General features: G+C 44.7%; 1 protein-coding gene across 1 annotated transcript in view; it reads left to right on the forward strand.

The window, feature by feature from the left end:
* Kcnq3 (potassium voltage-gated channel subfamily Q member 3) overlaps nucleotides 1-17506 on the forward strand; it is a 229357-nt gene that overhangs the window by 199396 nt on the left and 12455 nt on the right. The window contains exons 3-9 of the mRNA XM_048358634.1: nucleotides 62-188; nucleotides 1553-1725; nucleotides 5513-5668; nucleotides 7248-7358; nucleotides 8010-8105; nucleotides 9386-9480; nucleotides 13954-13980. Coding sequence (XP_048214591.1) covers nucleotides 62-188; nucleotides 1553-1725; nucleotides 5513-5668; nucleotides 7248-7358; nucleotides 8010-8105; nucleotides 9386-9480; nucleotides 13954-13980 — 785 coding nt within the window. The remainder of the gene's footprint in view (nucleotides 1-61; nucleotides 189-1552; nucleotides 1726-5512; nucleotides 5669-7247; nucleotides 7359-8009; nucleotides 8106-9385; nucleotides 9481-13953; nucleotides 13981-17506) is intronic.

Consider the following 17506-nt stretch of genomic DNA (forward strand, 5'->3'; position numbering starts at 1 on the left):
CTCAGGAGCACTGACAAACGGCCCCAGCTAATCAATCCTCTCCATATGCTTTTGCATGCAGGAGACATTTGCTATTTTCATCTTTGGAGCTGAGTTTGCTTTGCGGATCTGGGCCGCCGGATGTTGCTGCCGATACAAAGGCTGGCGGGGACGGCTGAAGTTTGCCAGGAAGCCCCTGTGCATGCTGGGTAAGCTCTGACTCTTGGAGTCCAATGATGGCTTCGGGTCTCCCTTTGTGAGATGCGCCATTTCTCCGAGGAAATCGTAAGCAGACGTTGTGGGAACCCAAAGGGCTTTGCGGAAGCCCATACAACCTCTGGCCGGCTGCGATCAGGTTCCAAAGAACAGTATCAAGAGTCCAGGGGCTGCATTTCCAGCTTCTGTGGCTGTCCTTGTGACAGATTGGACGAGATTCTTAACTGGTGGGGATTAGGGTTCGTGGGGGGGGGGGGAGAGTAGTTTTAAGTTACTCCTTTTTGAAACAGCAATGGCTTCCATTTAGTGGCACTATCCCTCAGTTTACCTTACTGTAAGGTTCTTTCTGCCCACCCATCTCCTGCAGGGCAGTGGGGAGAGCTTTGATGACAAGGGCTGTTGGTACCGCGAAAGGGAAGGAAGAGGAGATAGCGCTTCCTCTCCTCCACATCCGCCTTTGGCCTCCAGGAGTTAGTTGTCCCTTCTGGAAGGGTTTCATTCCTTTGGTCTCCTCTAATCATAGCCACGGCTGTGGTGACTATTTCCATGTCACCAACTGATATGGGCCTGCCACACTGTGCTCTGCACATCTTCCTGTGGTCCATCTCAAGGTCTTCTGGACAGATCTGGGAGATGAGTAGGCCAGTGTGTCTCAGGATTGTGGGGGGGGGGGGGAGGGCATCAATGACTCCAGGAATGCACCTCAATCTGCAGGGGACCCGGGTCAAAAGATTGGTATCCCAATCCCCCATCTTCCACATGGACCATCTTGGGAGACTTGTACCTGGTCACCTTGCTAACACCTCCTCACCTGTAGGTTCTTTTTATTTAACTTCCCTGTCTCCCTACTCTTATCACTTACGTTCCGGGTCATCTATTAATAAATGATCCGCAGTAGAATTCCTGTGTCAGGTGATGTGTTTGAGGGAACCCCACATTAACATACAGTATCTGATCACCAGGCTTTGCCTCAGTGGCTTGATCAGTCCCTGGTCCCTTCTTCTTCCTGATTCACGTGACAGTGAATCGCAGGCACCACGTAGGAGGATCTTAGGAAATCACTGCGTTGGTGTCTAGAGACAGTGTTGGAATCTGATCGGCTTGTATGCAACCCCAACTCAACTGCCTCTGGCTGTGTGGCAGTGGAAGTCACTCCCGCCCAGAGCTTCTGCCGTCTCAGAAGTCACAGAAGAATGGTCTGTGACCGTCTCCAGCGGATGTCAAGATTAAACACAACAACACTTAGATGGGCCCCTCCTAAGTGCGCAGTCCCCTAATAAACGTGGCACCTATAGGATGACTTGCCTAACCTGACCTTCTCCCTGTTCTCCGCTGCTCTCTCTGTCCTCTTTGTCAGACATCTTCGTGCTGATTGCCTCCGTGCCGGTCGTTGCTGTGGGAAACCAGGGCAATGTGCTGGCCACCTCCCTGCGAAGCCTTCGCTTCTTGCAGATCCTGCGGATGCTGCGGATGGACCGGAGAGGAGGCACTTGGAAGCTCCTGGGCTCGGCCATCTGCGCCCACAGCAAAGTAAGTGCCACGGGGAAGCCGCAGGGCCCGATGCGCCTCTCACCTACCCACGCCCTTCCACGGGGGCCAGGAAAGGGAAGAGGAGACAGGCCCATGTAGGGCAGCTGTCCTTCATGGGTACGAAGTCAAAGCCACCTCCCTCGCTAAGAGCGTCTCTTCTCGTGCCAATCTTGGTTGATGCCTCTTTACTGGGCACCCTAGGAACCCGGAGCCATCGGTCCCCGGTGTCTAATTCCCCGTCTCTGCTTCCGGGGAGCTGGACGTAAGGCGGTGAACCTGTACAATCTGCTATGTAGAAACTCGGGGCCGTCTCTTGAATGTTGAGCTGTCTGTGCCACCTGCAAGTGGAGAGCCCCAATGTACAGCCACACAGTCGAGCCAGGCAGGGGTCTTCCCTCTGAGAGAGCATCTCCAGCACAATGAACGTACACTAAGGGGAATCACGGGGCAACTTGGTTCCAAATTCAGCTCCATCATCTTCCAACTCGAGGACTTCACTTACGCCGCTCTGTTCTCCTGAAAATTCCTCTACAGTGAAATGAAAATCTTTCTGGAAGTTCACCAAGGGAAGGTTCCTTTAACTGCCTGGCGAGTCGTATCATGTGAAATTCTGGATTGGCTCTTCTTCACAGGTCGTATGGGCAAACATGCAATCGTATAGGCTCCACTGAATGAGGGGCGTATGCTCAGAGGAAGGTGTCATTAGCTGCATTGTCACTGTGCAAACATCTCAGCATGTACTTCCAAGATGGCTATGAGATTAGGAGGTGTGATATGCTTATGAAATCGCCGTTATACATTCGTTGGAGATTCCATCAGTGAAATTAATACAAAGATAAAAATGCTTGGGGATCTTTCACCTCAGGATACCATGTCTTTTCATAAGTGCCTGATTTTTCACCTGCTGCCTCTGGCCACAAGAATAGAGAGGTCAGGATTTCTGTGCAGAGTTTTTTCTTCCTCTTGCCATCCTCTTTAATCGGAAAACATGTTCACAATATCTTTTCCTCTCCCCTGGATTCAGCCATTATCTTGAGTCCACAGAGCTGAGCTGTCAGAAAGCTGTTAGAAATAGAGGTCCCCTCGGGCTGGGGATATAGCCTAGTGGCAAGAGTGCCTGCCTCGGATACACGAGGCCCTAGGTTCGATTCCCCAGCACCACATATACAGAAAATGGCCAGAAGCGGCGCTGTGGCTCAAGTGGCAGAGTGCTAGCCTTGAGCGGGAAGAAGCCAGGGACAGTGCTCAGGCCCTGAGTCCAAGGCCCAGGTCTGGCCAAAAAAAAAAAAAAAAAGAAATAGAGGTCCCCAAATCCTTGGCTTAGGACTCTTAGTGTTCTTGTCTTGCTTTTCTGAAGGCTAAAAGTGACTCCTAGCATTTGCTGACAATTAACCATGTGCTGATGGGCAGGGGCCATGCCTGTCATGTATTTCCTGAGGAAAGACAGGGACAAATTGTAGCCAAACTCTACAATGGAGGCAGGAAGTCTTCCTCAGAGTGAGGGAAGGCTCTGGGGCAGAGCTCCCAGCTCACATTCAGATTCATCAAGCTCTCGCTGCGCTCCACAGTGTAGGTTGTGAGAATGCATGATATCCTGGCCTGTCAGAGTCCAGAGGAAGTTTTTCCCCTGGGATGCTGATGGCCTTAGAGAACATTATGCACAAATTCAATTTATTTGTTCATTGCATTCCAGATTGGGTTTTGTACTTGATTTTTTCTGAGCACTCAGAAGTTCAGAGAGGGAATCCTGTGTTACCTGGAGTTAGATGTTTAACACTGATGCTTAAGTAGTTAGCATCAGCTAACATTCAGCTCTCCAAACAAATAAACCCTGGGGTTCCTGCCACCTAGCACAACATTAACGTCTGGTTCCCACAGTGTACGATGTCTGCTGCTTGGGCCACATCTAGAGGGAAACTGAGTCAGTGAGGCAGGGGAAGGTCTAGCACGTGGAGAGGCTTTAAGGGACAGAAAGGTAAGGCTCCCATACTTCCCCCACATTAGCTGGATACAAGTCCCATAGCCCCAGATGTACGGGAAACAGACTCTGCCACAGAGCTGCTGGCAAAAAGTTGTGTGAAGTCAGAATTACCTTGAAGAGTGTTTGTAATGACTGCAAAGCACAGAATTGGGACCTATTTTCACTCCCTATTGACAACCATTATACCATGTCTCAATAACCCAACACAGCCAGTTTATCTGTGAGCACACGAACAGCAGCTGTTTCTTAAGTTAAGCACCAGATGAAACTTCTGACTTGCATTTGGAGGCCAGGGAGGTATGAGAAAACACAGGGCCAGAACGGATACCATAGAGTGAGATGCTCATGTTCAGACAGCACTGGGGAGAAATTCACCCTTCCATTCTGAAACTTCCCGCAGGCAGATCCTCTCTGAGGGGAGATGACAGCTGGGTCACTGGAATCATCTATAACCTCACACAGCAGTAGCTATGTGAACTCACACGAATACAACTATAGTGTGCTGGTGGTGCTGTGGGAAAGGCCAGATTTATGAACAAAAGTTCCTAACAAAGCATTAAGCAACGTGTATAGTTTAGGAAACAGAAAATACTATATAGGAATGACAGTTAATTCTCACTAGTGGAGCAGACATCCCAGCAGGTTTCATAATGGAGATGACATGAGCCTGAAGATGCCTTGAGATTCTTGAATTGGCCCCATCTTCTCGGGAGCAATGATGGGGTAGCAGAGCTCGCGTGAGCCAAGGCACCACTCAGAGAGAGGCAGGAGGAAGCCATGTTGACCATGCCAGTGAGATTCTGCCTTTCGCCAAAGGCAGCTGGCTGGTTGCAGATGTGCAGCCCTGGGACTCAGATAAGACTCTATCAACTTCATCCTCTGAGATGCCTCCACAGAAAGCACAACAGATTTAATCTCCACCTTGGCTTTTCTTTCCACCCAACCTACATGCTCAACCTTGACAATGGAGGAGGATGAGAGAAACAAAGGAAGCTAAAGCTGGAAGGAGCAATACAGGTCTATCTTCATCAGGGATTTTGAGACATTATTAATTTACTACTCTTTCCCTCCTCCCCACAGTGTCCTTAGCATTTTCCTTTAGATCCACTTAGTCTTGTCCCCACTCTTTCACCTTGTCCATTGTAAGATAATATGGAGGCATCACGTGCCACTTCCTGTTCAAATGATCAAAGTCAATATAAGATTGATTACCACGAAAGCTGTTTATTCTGAATCCCACCAGTGATACTGTGACACTTTCAGGACCCTGGTGGGCCTATCCCTTCATTCTACAACTGTCAATGCTACGCATGGGACCGACAGGATAATTTGCCTTGGATTCTACAGAAAGATGGTGGCAGGGTTGAGTCCCTGCCTGTAGCTTTGTCCCCTGTGCCACAGTATTTCTCCCTTGACATCAGTTTCTCCATGGTTCTGAGCATTGCCCTTGCTCAGTATAGTCCTTCGGAGAAACTTTCAACTCTTCAGAGAGTGGAAACTTCACTTGGGGGTCAGTACCCAGTCCTTGGTGACCTCTCGTCTTTCTACCACGTCTCCTGATTTAAGATATCAGAATCACTCTGACCTGAGGCTTCATCTCCTAGAGCCATGTACAATCTAATGAATAAGTTACGGCTATAATGTCCATGTTCCTGATTTTATTTTACAGTGGTAGGATGTAGAGGTCAGAGGTTACCAGTCACGGGGCTGGTAAGCTTGGACTCCACCACCAGTGTATCTGGCTTGCGAATTCACCCCAAGGTCTTCCCAGTGATGACTTCCCTCCCCCACTATCCACTCTTCCAGGAACTCATCACCGCCTGGTACATCGGATTCCTGACACTCATCCTGTCTTCATTCCTTGTCTACCTGGTGGAGAAAGATGTGCCAGAGGTGGATGCACAAGGAGAGGAGATGAAAGAGGAGTTTGAGACCTATGCAGATGCTCTGTGGTGGGGCTTGGTAAGTAGCTCTCTGAAGACCCACTCTATGGGGTCTGCTCTGCACTCAGTCAGAGATGCAGGGGTAGCCTGGGCACAATCTATATTCAAAGGTGAGACCTACATGTCTCCATCTCAAGTCTAGTAAGTCCCACCAACATGGCATGCCCTTGGAATGGACTTTTACCCCATGCTTATAAGTAAAGCAGTCTTAAACCAGGCTTTTAACAAAACCATGAATGAGCAGACACAGTGGCAAATACACACAAAAACCACTCAGACCTGAAGACGCATGTAGAGCTGCACAGTGTTAACCTGCTCAGTTCTAAAGCAGGTGTTTCTTGATTCCTTCCCTATTGTGCTCCAGAGTGTCATTCTGAACATGTTACCCTTACTAATGTGCTTGAAACTCAAACCTCTATTATTACCCTCTTTGGAAAAATGAAGAAATGATGCAGGAAGAGACTTTTAAAAAAATAAAATAATGTATTTACTTAAGATCTCTCATCCATTAGAGGCGTTAGCTTGAGATTTGAAAGTAGGGCTCCAGAGGCCATAGTTATCTCATTTGTATCCTGCTCTCCAGAAGTTGGCACATGTGAATACAAGTGTATGTACTGATAACATACGTGTTAAAGATTACACTGGAATATATGGTACACATGCATGCAAAATAGACACAAATGCACTTGTAATCACAATTCAGAAACACAGCTACACATCAAAGCACACACTCACGAAATACAGTCATCTGTTCCGATTCATAGGCGATTAGTTCAGAACCCCATCTCCTCCCATCCCTAGACGCGATCAAAATCTGAAGATGCTCAAGTCTCTTATTTAAAATGATTACACAACCTGTACATGTTTGTCTGACTAAATACTTAAATCACCTCTAGCTTTCTTATGACACCTACCTGCTGCATAAATCGTTATTATATTATAGTTATATGTTTTATTGTCTTTCATTATTGTACACAGGAGTTGCCATTCAACAAAGCAGTTTATGAACTTGTGTCTTGATCAGTGTCACCTCTTTCAACATTCTCACCCAGCCCTCCCAACCCACCCCTTCTCTCATTTTTCTTAACTTTGTAGGATATGTACTGAATTTTGTTGCCATTTAAGAATGTAGGTTATGAATACAATCCTCTTGATCTATGTCACCATTTCAATATACTCACCCCCTTCCATCCACCCCTTCCCTTCTTTGTCTTAATTGTATAGCACATACAATGAATTCTTGGCTGCAGTCTCCTCCCGTCCCTATTATTTTCTTGTACTATGTTTTATTGATTTTGTCTAATATTTTGATCCAGTTTGTTGAATCCAAATACGTGAAATTCCTATACTCGGAAGGCCAACTGTATATGCATACATGAATACGCACATACATGCTTGTAATTATCAAACTAGTTGATAATTGATGAGCACATCCTTCACTTAGTTATTTAGAAATGGGTGCTTTTTCTCCCATAGAAATTTAGTGATAAATGAGAGCAACACCTGAGCAGGTATAGGGGCTTAGAGATGGAGCTCAGTTGACATGTTAATGATGTTCCCATGGTGGGCAGCTCCTGACTGAACTCTTCTCTCTTCAGATCACACTGGCCACCATTGGCTATGGAGACAAGACACCCAAGACCTGGGAAGGCCGTCTGATTGCTGCCACTTTCTCCTTAATTGGCGTCTCCTTTTTTGCCCTTCCAGCAGTAAGTTCCTATGATGTGTGACACACAGCTCCTTTCACTGCCTGGCCACAGCTCAGATTTCCAGCCTCACCTTTTATCCCTGAAATTCTACACCTTACTACGTCTCCAGCTACTTCCTTACACGTGGCGACCCTGTCTCTCTTCCGTGGCCAGTGATGCTTCTTGGGTCTAGAGATGATTCTCTCAAACATCCTTTTATTACCCAAGACGTCATTTCAGGGTCGCTTTCCTCATCCTGCGTTATTCACTCCCTGTTCTGGGCGTAGATCTGTAAAGGCACTCGGACTCCCCACTGGGGTTATGCATTTCCATCTCTGCCTCCCCCAGGGAAGCTGGAATTCTGGTGTCTCAGAACTTTGAGAAGAGCATTCATAAGTAGCCATCCTTCACGGCTACTTAAGACCACTGCTCATCCTCCATTCATTTTTTACAATGTTTTAACCCATTTTTGTCATCTAAGTATTTGTACAAAGGGTTTAGTTCAACGTGTCCATTCACGAGTGCATCTTGATCACTGGCACTCCTTCCTTTTTCTGGTGAAGCTTTTTTTTTTCCATTGGCTTTGCAAGGCCTCTCGGAGCACCACTGGGCACCGGTCGGGCTGTGTGCCATAATTCTGATGAGATGGATGGGTATTGTGACTTCCCGCAGGGCATCCTGGGATCCGGGCTGGCACTCAAGGTGCAGGAGCAGCACCGCCAGAAGCACTTTGAGAAAAGGAGGAAGCCAGCTGCTGAGCTCATCCAGGTCTGTCTTCGGGGAATAAACTGGAATGGAGCCCAGGGTGGGGTGTGTGTGTGTGTGTGTGTGTGTGTGTGTGTGTGTGTGTGTCATATATCCAGGAGGAGTGGGCCAGCTTGTGCATGCTCACTTGTGGACAGCCACAAGTATGAGGTTGTATGGCTAACCATCGTACCTTCCAAGTTCACATTTTTTATTATAAACATTGTATGTTTATCTATATGATCTCTGCATGTTCTAAAAATGACAATCTTGTCACTCTCCCACCCATTCAAGAGGTAGATGCAGGACTCAGGAGCAAACCCATCTATTTTTACACTGGTAATGTTGGAATAGAGAATTTGTCTTAGATCTGTGGCACTACTCAGTTTCTTTCTCATTCTACTTCACACCCCAAGCTTCACCTAGGAACCCACAGAGAAGACGCAGCTCACAGGTGCTAGGCAGTGAGCTCCCAGAACACTGTAGTCCCCTCCTGTCTGCTAATGACAGAGAAACACGGACTCAAGAAAGAAGAAGATGCCTGACGTGTGAAGAATACTTCACATAGTTGTTCTGCCAAGTAGACAATCATGGACTGGGAGATATTAGCACCTGCCTGTCCTCTCATCATCACTTCCCCAACCGAGGGCTGGTGCAGAGTAGTGACAGAAGTTAAGACAGGCAGAGGTCCTCTGTCTTACACTGCACTGAGAGTCCATGCCTCGTGATGTGTAGTCTGTTGGAAACATGGGGACAGAGAAAATAGGAAAATACATTATCCCAGTCCTAGCTACTTGAATGCTCAAGGCACAATCACCTACTTGTGGACTTGTGTCCAGTTTTAGTGGGTCTATCAGTCTTTAGGCCTGCCCCCGTACAGCAAATGATAGCATCCTACATGTCACAGTTCTTAAGGCTCATCCCCACCATCCCCCAAGCCTCGAACCATCGGAACACTGCAGGAGTTCTACCATCTAAAGATCAAAACCTCTTCGCCCAAGCTCTCTCGCGCTCAGAAACCCTTCCTAGTCCATTGACTAAGTAGTCTCAGAGAACATTCTAGAAGGAGTCATGCAGGTTCTCACCAACCATAATAACAACGAGAACGCCCAAGATATTCAAGGGACGTTTTCTTCCTAACGGTGCTAGAGTGAACCTAACCATTTCAGTGGCTCTGGTGGCTTCATGCACATCGGAACTCTTAGCAGTCAGCTGCTCAAAAGTTGTTTATCATGTCATGCGATTCTGTGTGGAAGTTTCAGATGATTCCCTGCCACCCCTTGTCCCCCCTTTCCTCTCTGCAGGCTGCCTGGAGGTATTATGCTACCAACCCCAACAGGATGGACCTTGTGGCGACCTGGAGGTTTTATGAGTCAGTCGTCTCCTTTCCATTCTTCAGGCAAGTACCCACTTGTCTGAATACTCAAGGTGTGGATGGCCATTCCTGCTGCAGAGTCTCTTCGTGCTGTGGTCTCATGGCTTCCCTGGGAAGTCATCTTTCAAGGCAACAGGGAATGGTATCAACACAGACTGTACTTTAGCATCACCAAGGAGCTGGTAAAGCCCTCGTGCCCATGCCATATCCCAGGCTAATTCAGTTAACAGTATCAGTGAGTCTTGATGCTTCAGGACTGAGCCCCAGGCATCAGTGTTTCGTTAAAGCATTCTGGAAGAATCCATTGTGCTGCTGGAGGTGACCAGTTGGACAGCAAGAAATAGCAGATAATAAGATCTGATCTAAGTGGGAGGAGGATCAGAAGGCAGAGGAAAGGGGAGCCAGTACAATCAGCTACCATAGCCATCCTAGCAGCTCCCTGACCTGGCTGTGTTCTGTACCCCAGACCACTGTGGGCTTCATGGAAAGGCAGGTGAGGAGGAGGGACAAAGGAGTCCTCTGGTGACCCAGCGATAGCACTTTGCGTTCTCAGGAACTGGAATTAAAATTCTTGCAAGGGGGAGGTGTATACCTTCTCCCCATGGCCAGCATATAGAAAAAAAAGAGAATTAATGAACATACATTGGGTGTTCGATATGTCCCAAGTTCCTATTTCATTCAGTTCTGACAGAGCTCCCCTGAGCTAAGTCGGCGGTTCTCAAGTACCAAGATGTGTCAGAGCAGAGGGGGCCTTTTGAAAATACGGAACCAGCATCCACCTTTTCCGGGGCTCTGATGGAAGTGTGGGGGTACAAGCTTCCTGCTCATACTCAGGGTGCACACTGGGCAACAGAGCGAATGGTTGATGGTCCCAGACTCCACTCCTAGTTTAGGCTGGGAAATGTGGAATATTTTGGCCAGTGTTAACCACATTCAGATGCTGCCAGTGCCCATGGCCTTCTCCCCAGTGGGACTTCTAAATAGGCTGCTTCTTCCCAGGATTGTGGTACGATTGTCCTGAGCTCAGAATTTTAAGCCTCTGGATAGATACTGGACTCCTGGAATCATCTTTGACATAGAAGTCACAGTAGACAGACAACGTGTGCCTGTCATTCTGTTATCTCGAAGGGCCATGGTATGACACCATAGGCGATAAGTGACTCCCTTTTGTGTACAGGGCTCAGGGCAGGAGGAAATTAGGACTGCTACCTTAGAGTTTAACAGAGTGACTGCCAGAAAGTCAGAACCTTGTGTTTTCAGGAGTGGGTGAGGTCAAGGGGAGGGTAGATATCGTCATAATGTTCAATGTACACATGTGGAAAAATGGAACCAGGAAAACTGAGAGGATGGGAGGGGATAATTATGAAAGGGGTGGTGACATTGATCAGGGTGCATTGTACTAATAAAACGATACATCAAATTGAAACCCCTTTGTACGACTACTTAAAGATAACAAAATTTAAGTAAGTACAAAGAAAAAGAAATTAAGGCCTAGGCCAGCCCGAAGGGGACCGGTGATTTGCGAAAGAACTATGGAGGAAAGAGGAATGCTACCTTTGGGTGAGGGTACTTTACTGAGTCTTCGGAATTATAATTAGTCTTAATTGCTCAGAATATAATCTATATAGTTCCTTTTCTTTCTAAAACTCTAGTGTTGCTCTAATTGCTAAGACTTAGGGTAGCATAAAGCAATGTCTCCATAGAATGGGCGGGTGGCTTAATCTTAAGAGAACACAGTGACCTTGGGCTCAAAAACAAAATATGTACACCCACGTTGGATGCGGAACCGAGATGATTTTCATTTGCTATGTATCTCAAGGCCTTGGCAATGGGCCTATTCTTTTGGGTTGATTTATTATAAATAAGGCATTGTCCTGGCTGTCAGAGACTGGAGGGCTACATTGTCCTGCCAGACAGCTGCTGTGATATGGGAATGGCTTTTAAAGGAAAGAGAACATTTCTTTCTTTCTTTTTTTCCCAAGGACAAAAGTACAAAGTCAGTAGAGAAATTCACTTAGCAACCATTCTGCAACAAGGCAATTCCTTGGGAAAAGAATGTCCCTGAATTCCAACTCAGGCCATGTGATAAGGGTAAAGAAATAAGTGATAATATGCCTTTTGTTGATTTTTAATAACAATTTTATTGAGATATGTTCCACTGCCCTTGAGAGACTTCTATATGCCATGCAATATACACTCTTAAAAGTAGACCATTTGATAGTTTCAAGAACATTTACAAAATTAGGTAACCATCGCTACCCTGTAATTCCAGGATGACTCTATTACACCAGAAAGACACCCTGTACTCTTTAGCAGTTACTCTTGGTTTAAGATTCTATTTAATTTTAATTGAAATACCTTGGATTTCACTTTCTCCCATCCCCCGAAGCCACTAATCCCCTTTCTGTCTCTCCTCAGCCTGTTCTGAAAGCAAAATCATTGATATATTCTTAAATATGCTTTTTCTTAAACTTCCCATAGTGGCTTCAGATGTTGTCCATGCTTTAGTACTAAAATTTTAGTTCTTTTAATGTTTGAGAACTATCTCATGTGTACAATATTATGTGTATCCATTTATTACTTGATAAACATTTGGGCTGTTTCCAGTTTTGAATCTGTATGAATAATGTCCCTAAGAACAGGCAGCCACATGTCACCCTGTGGACGGACACGTTTTTCAACTTTTCAGAATAGATACTTTTGGCTAGAATTGGTTAACCTGTGTCTAGCACTTCGAGGAACTACTGAACTGTGTTCCACAGTGGCTAGACCATTGTATATTCCCGCTATAGGTTTTGAAGGATGGATTGCATAGCCCAGCTCAGTAATGGGTCCATATAAAACTTACTGAATTTTTTGAGAGCCCCGGAGGTTCAGAAACTTGCTCAAAGACATACATTATTTGGGGCTTATCTAGGAACTAAGCCAGATCTTCTGATTTGCAGACTTACTACATGGAGTTTGTAGGAATCTGAGAAGTTATAGAATGAAGCTGGGATGGAATTGGGAGTGCAACACACATTTTAATAAGCAAGCAGCAAGGATGAGAGTAGATTTAAAAAAACAAAACTAGACATTACTTTCCATTAACAGAAAAGTGTGCTCTTCGCTTGGTTCCCGAAAAGTGATGGAGGAATTCTGCCTGACTTTACAAATTTTGTAGCTGCTCTGTTCAATATGGTAGTTACATGTGTGACTACTGGGCGTTCAGATATTAGTAGAACAACTGAAGAATTAAGTTTTAATTTTAATAGCTATACGTGAGCACCCCATTCTGACTGAAATGGAGAGAGATGAATCAATCTCAGGATGCAGAAGCTACTTGACTAAGAGGTTACTTCACCATGTAAGGGGGACTTGCGTGAGCCTTCTGCAATCCAGGTTAACACCATTGAAGTGCTTAGAAATGGAGAAGTAGGCCTATATACTCTTGTCCTTTTCTGTGGCCAAATAACATTGACTCTCCTTCAGCATATTAACTTATTTAACACAGCATGTTCTCAAAAGGTAACCAGGAGTTACTCCATCCAGCGGTTTGTCTGGATAATAAAAATAGCTATTTCTGAAGACTAGTGTTGTGAAATTCAATGAACTCTGTTCCTGGCCTCTAGCAGATGTGTAGCCTATACTGGGCAGAAGGATACAAGGAAGGATAGATGGCTGGATGCTTTAGCACAGAGGAGATGCAAGGGAAAGGGAGACTGTGTGTCTAATGTTTAGTCTTGGGCAACCACTGTTAGTGACCACAGGGCTCAAGCACACTATCTGGAATGGGCCCAGACAAGGGAGACTTAATGGATGAGTCCCCCTCATGGATATCCCATGAGAGAAAACAGGAAAGCGATTCTAAGCAGAACCTGAGTAAGAGATCAGCAACTAACTATGTGCAAAGCATGTGTGTTGGAGCGCTCTGAAGGCTAGTTTGGAGCCCGACTTCGGCTGCTTCCTGAGACCTTTTCACTTAATTCCTCAATGCTTCAGTTTTCCCATCAGGAAAATGAGATGTTAATAGTACTCACATGGTTTTGTGAGGATTGAAAGTGGTAATACATAAATGACACATTATGGTCCAGTGATAGAGGATACAGGGATGCGATCGTTTCTCAGTGAAGGCTCACAGGCCAGGTATTGTTGACTCTGATGGTAATGTTGGCGGTAGAGTGGTGGGATGTGTAACTGCTGCACCATGAAACTCCTGGTTCCCTGATCTGTCTCCACCATTAAACACCCTCTGCTCTTAACACAAGCCTTGTAGCAAAGTTGGTGCTCACCAATTGTTTTCTGAATGAATGAACAAATGAGCAGTTGAGAACTTGAGGACCCAGAGCCAAATAGTAGCTGCAGAAGAAGTCTGGCTGGGAAAAACCTATCTCTTTATTACTTTCTCTCTGCTGGCACCATTTTGTCCCAGAGTTCCCTCTCTCTACTTCCGAAGGGAAACCTAGGAGAAGCTGTTGCATGTAACTTATGCTTTCTTTTCTCTCCCTCTTCTTACAGGAAAGAACAGCTGGAAGCAGCAGCCAGGTAAGTTTCTGACTGTGGACCTGCCTTCTCTCCCCACTGTGCTGAGGCGGAGAACTAGTTCTATATGGTGGATAAGTGTTTCCTGGGTGGCCATGATTGTCACAGGTCGATCTTTGGGTCATTCTCCTTGCTGACCACGTATGCTGCAAGTAGATTTAATCAAGAGCAACTTGATAGGGATCATAGCTGTAGCCTCTTAATGAATGAGTCCTCTGGGCTAGGTTCTGAACATGTTACCTCATTTGTTCCTGGCAACATAAAGGGCAGTGTAGGCCCTAATATTCTCCTTGACAGAAGGGATTGTTGGGGAGCAGAGAGATGAGCTCACTACTTCTGGGTCACTCAGTTACTGAGTGGCAAGTCCAAAATTCAAACTCATCTCTGGATATTAAGACATTATTGCTGTTACAGTTTTCATTACTTTCGTGGGTTCACAAATGGTGCTCCACTTTTCCTGTGACTGCAGAAAATTCGCAGTAACCTGCTCACTGAATACCACTGCAGGGACCAGAGGAGTTTCTGAATTAGGAATGTTTTTCTAATTCCCTTCCTCTCCCTTTCCAGAAGGTGTCCAAGGTCAGGAGAAGCATGGAGTCTGCTCAGGATTGTAAAGCAAGGCTATCATGAATATATCAGTATAAAGAACTTATATAAGTATAGAAATTATAAATATATGACATACAAACTACTGTATGTGTGTATATAAACTGACATACATGCATGTATATATATGTATGGTAACCATTATTGTCGTCAAAACTTCCCGGAGAGCTTACCACCTGTCTCCTGGATGCTAAGGCCAGCTACTGGGCAGAAATGATGCACATCAGATGACAGGAGTGTGGACTGCTTGTCATGTGGCTCCCTTGCTTGGAAACTCTTCTGTCTTCATATAGCTTGCTTCTTCACTTCATTTGGGATTCTTGACGACCATCCACTACTGAATGACCTTCCCGATACGCCTACTTCATTTGTCTCAGTCCCATTCATCTTATTTCAATGTTGTTGCCGCAATGCTGAGCACTTAATATCTTTTTTAAAAATCTACATACATCCTCCACTTGGTTCAGTACCTCTAAAGCACTTGAACAGAAAACAGAGCCTGACACATGTTCAACATTTTTTCACATACTATTAGTAAAAGAGTAGGTGGATGAATGGATGGATGGATGGACAAGTTTTTATTCTATAAATGTCATAAAATCAACTTAAACCATCTCATCCTAACAGGGAAATATAATGGCTCACACAGACACTGATTAGAAAGGCTGGAACCTGGTGAGACCTTTCTGGGTTTTTCTATTATCTTTCCATGATGATTTAACTGTCTTAACTGTGACTTGTCCCTTAATGACAAAGCCATGTATGCTAGTAGCCCCAAGATCAAATATGTCTTTCTCTTTTCTTTGTGCACTTTCCTTTCATGGAAGACTACTCAGAAAAGTCCTAGAGGAACACAGATTGACCCAACCTGGCCATATATTCATACTCTAGACAATCTATATAGCTCAGAGAACAAAGGCCGAACTCTAGGCCTCTATTCTCTGAGCCACCTATTAGAATAGGTAGATAAAGGTATAGTATAAAATGCTGTGATTGGTATCCCCCTAAAACTACAATTACATGATGTTGGGGAAAAGGCAGGGCTTGTCCTTGAAAACAGTAAGATCATTTTATCCCAAAGAACAGGACCAAAACAATAATTGCCCTTCAGTTGCACAGATTGCACCCATTAAACTTAAATATCTAATAATAATAAGATTACTTTAAAGATCATCCTCTTTAAATCATACTGAAATCCATTCTACAAATTATTCTCCAATTCTATTTTTTTTGTTTCGATGTTTTGTTATTGTTGTTAGGGCCATCATTTTGCACATCAATTTTAAGTATTCAGTAGATAGACATTGGGATGATACTTTTTAAAAGCTTGTGGTTGAAGGTGGTATTTTTTAAATTCTCAAGGCAAGTATCTGTGTTGACAACACCTGCTTGTGTGAGCCCAATTGTTCAATTTATAATTTCAAACAATTCAATGGCCTTCAGGTTTCTTCCACGTATCTGCCTTCAGAGGGAGAAAGAATGTCTCTGGCACCTTCCTTTCTCTTACCTTTTGATTACAAAGCTGTCAAACTTAGTGGATGAAAGAATCCAATAACTGAGATGGAGAGGTGAGATTTGGACCAATTTTCCTTTTCCCTGATCCCTGACATGTTATTGAAGGCATGCTACTGTTTTCTTTTAGAAATAGTTGCTGAGAGCATGTCTATTTTTTTTACATCTCTCTCTACCTCTGAATTAAGATTTCTCAGAGAAGGATTAAAATATGGGTTACATTTGCTTGGTAAAGCATTGTTGGCTCTAGGGTGATGGTTTCATAATATTTCTGAGTGATGGTAGCTTAGAAGCAGGAGAGGGACAGAGCTGATACCTTCCCAGTCAGCAGTATGGGTCGGTCCGGGGCCTGGCTCATCTCATGAAGCACAGAGACTTGTGAAAGGAAGACTACACGTGAGCACTGGACATTAGTATGGAACCTGCCCAGTCAAGAAAGTTTGGCCAATGGCTACTGAGTGTTCAGCATAACACAACCAGATAATTGAATTTCTGTGACGGGGAAAGGCCAGGAGAGGGCTGGGCTGTTTTTTAACCTAATTCCTCCCACAATATGGAAATTCCATTTTTTTTAATCTTTGTTCTATTTTTATTCCATTTCAAAACTGTGAGAGTGGGTGGTACACATCATGAGAGGTTACATTTCATGCGCTCTTTATCTACCCATCAACACCTCATTCCTTAAGAACTAAGTACTGTTGCAGCCTCTTCCTTGGTTCCTAAAGTCTGAAAACAGCACCTTGTTATCTACCTACTGGTCATTGGTGGCTATATTACCACAAATATGACTCCAAACAGGTATAACTGCATAATTATACTTATCCAGGTATAACTAAGTATATCTGCCTGGCTGCCTTAGAATTATACCGATTGACTTAAATCAGAAAGATTTATTCTTTCAAAATTCAAGAGGCTGGAATTAAGAAAGCAAGTTGTCTGGTCAGTACTCTTTCCAGAGCCTTTGGCGGGGGGAGTAGGGTAGCGGGGTGAAGCTGTCTTCCTTCTTCCTGGCTTCTAATGATTAGTAGAAATCCTTCATTCACATTCCTTTGCTTGTAGACACCTCAACTCCAATTCCTGTCTCCATCATCACCTGGCTTTCTTCTGTGTCTGTGTCTCTATCAAATCTCCCTTTTCTTTTTTTTTTCCTTATAGAAACTAGTCAAAGGATTAAACACACATCCAATTCCCATATGAATTTGTCTTAATTTGGGTATATCTATAAAGGTTGTGTGGACAACCTTTATAGGCATGGTCTGGGATTTGAACTTGTTTTAAAGGGATCACATTCAACCTTCAGCCACCTCCAAAGACAAGTGTGATGGGTTTGCATATGGTAGGGAGCTGTCTTCACAGAATCTAAGACGTGTAATTTTGAGAGGAAGATTTTTTTTTTTGAAAATGGTTATTT

The sequence above is a fragment of the Perognathus longimembris genome, chromosome 12 (assembly GCF_023159225.1).
Source record: "Perognathus longimembris pacificus isolate PPM17 chromosome 12, ASM2315922v1, whole genome shotgun sequence".
Lineage (NCBI taxonomy): Eukaryota > Metazoa > Chordata > Mammalia > Rodentia > Heteromyidae > Perognathus > Perognathus longimembris.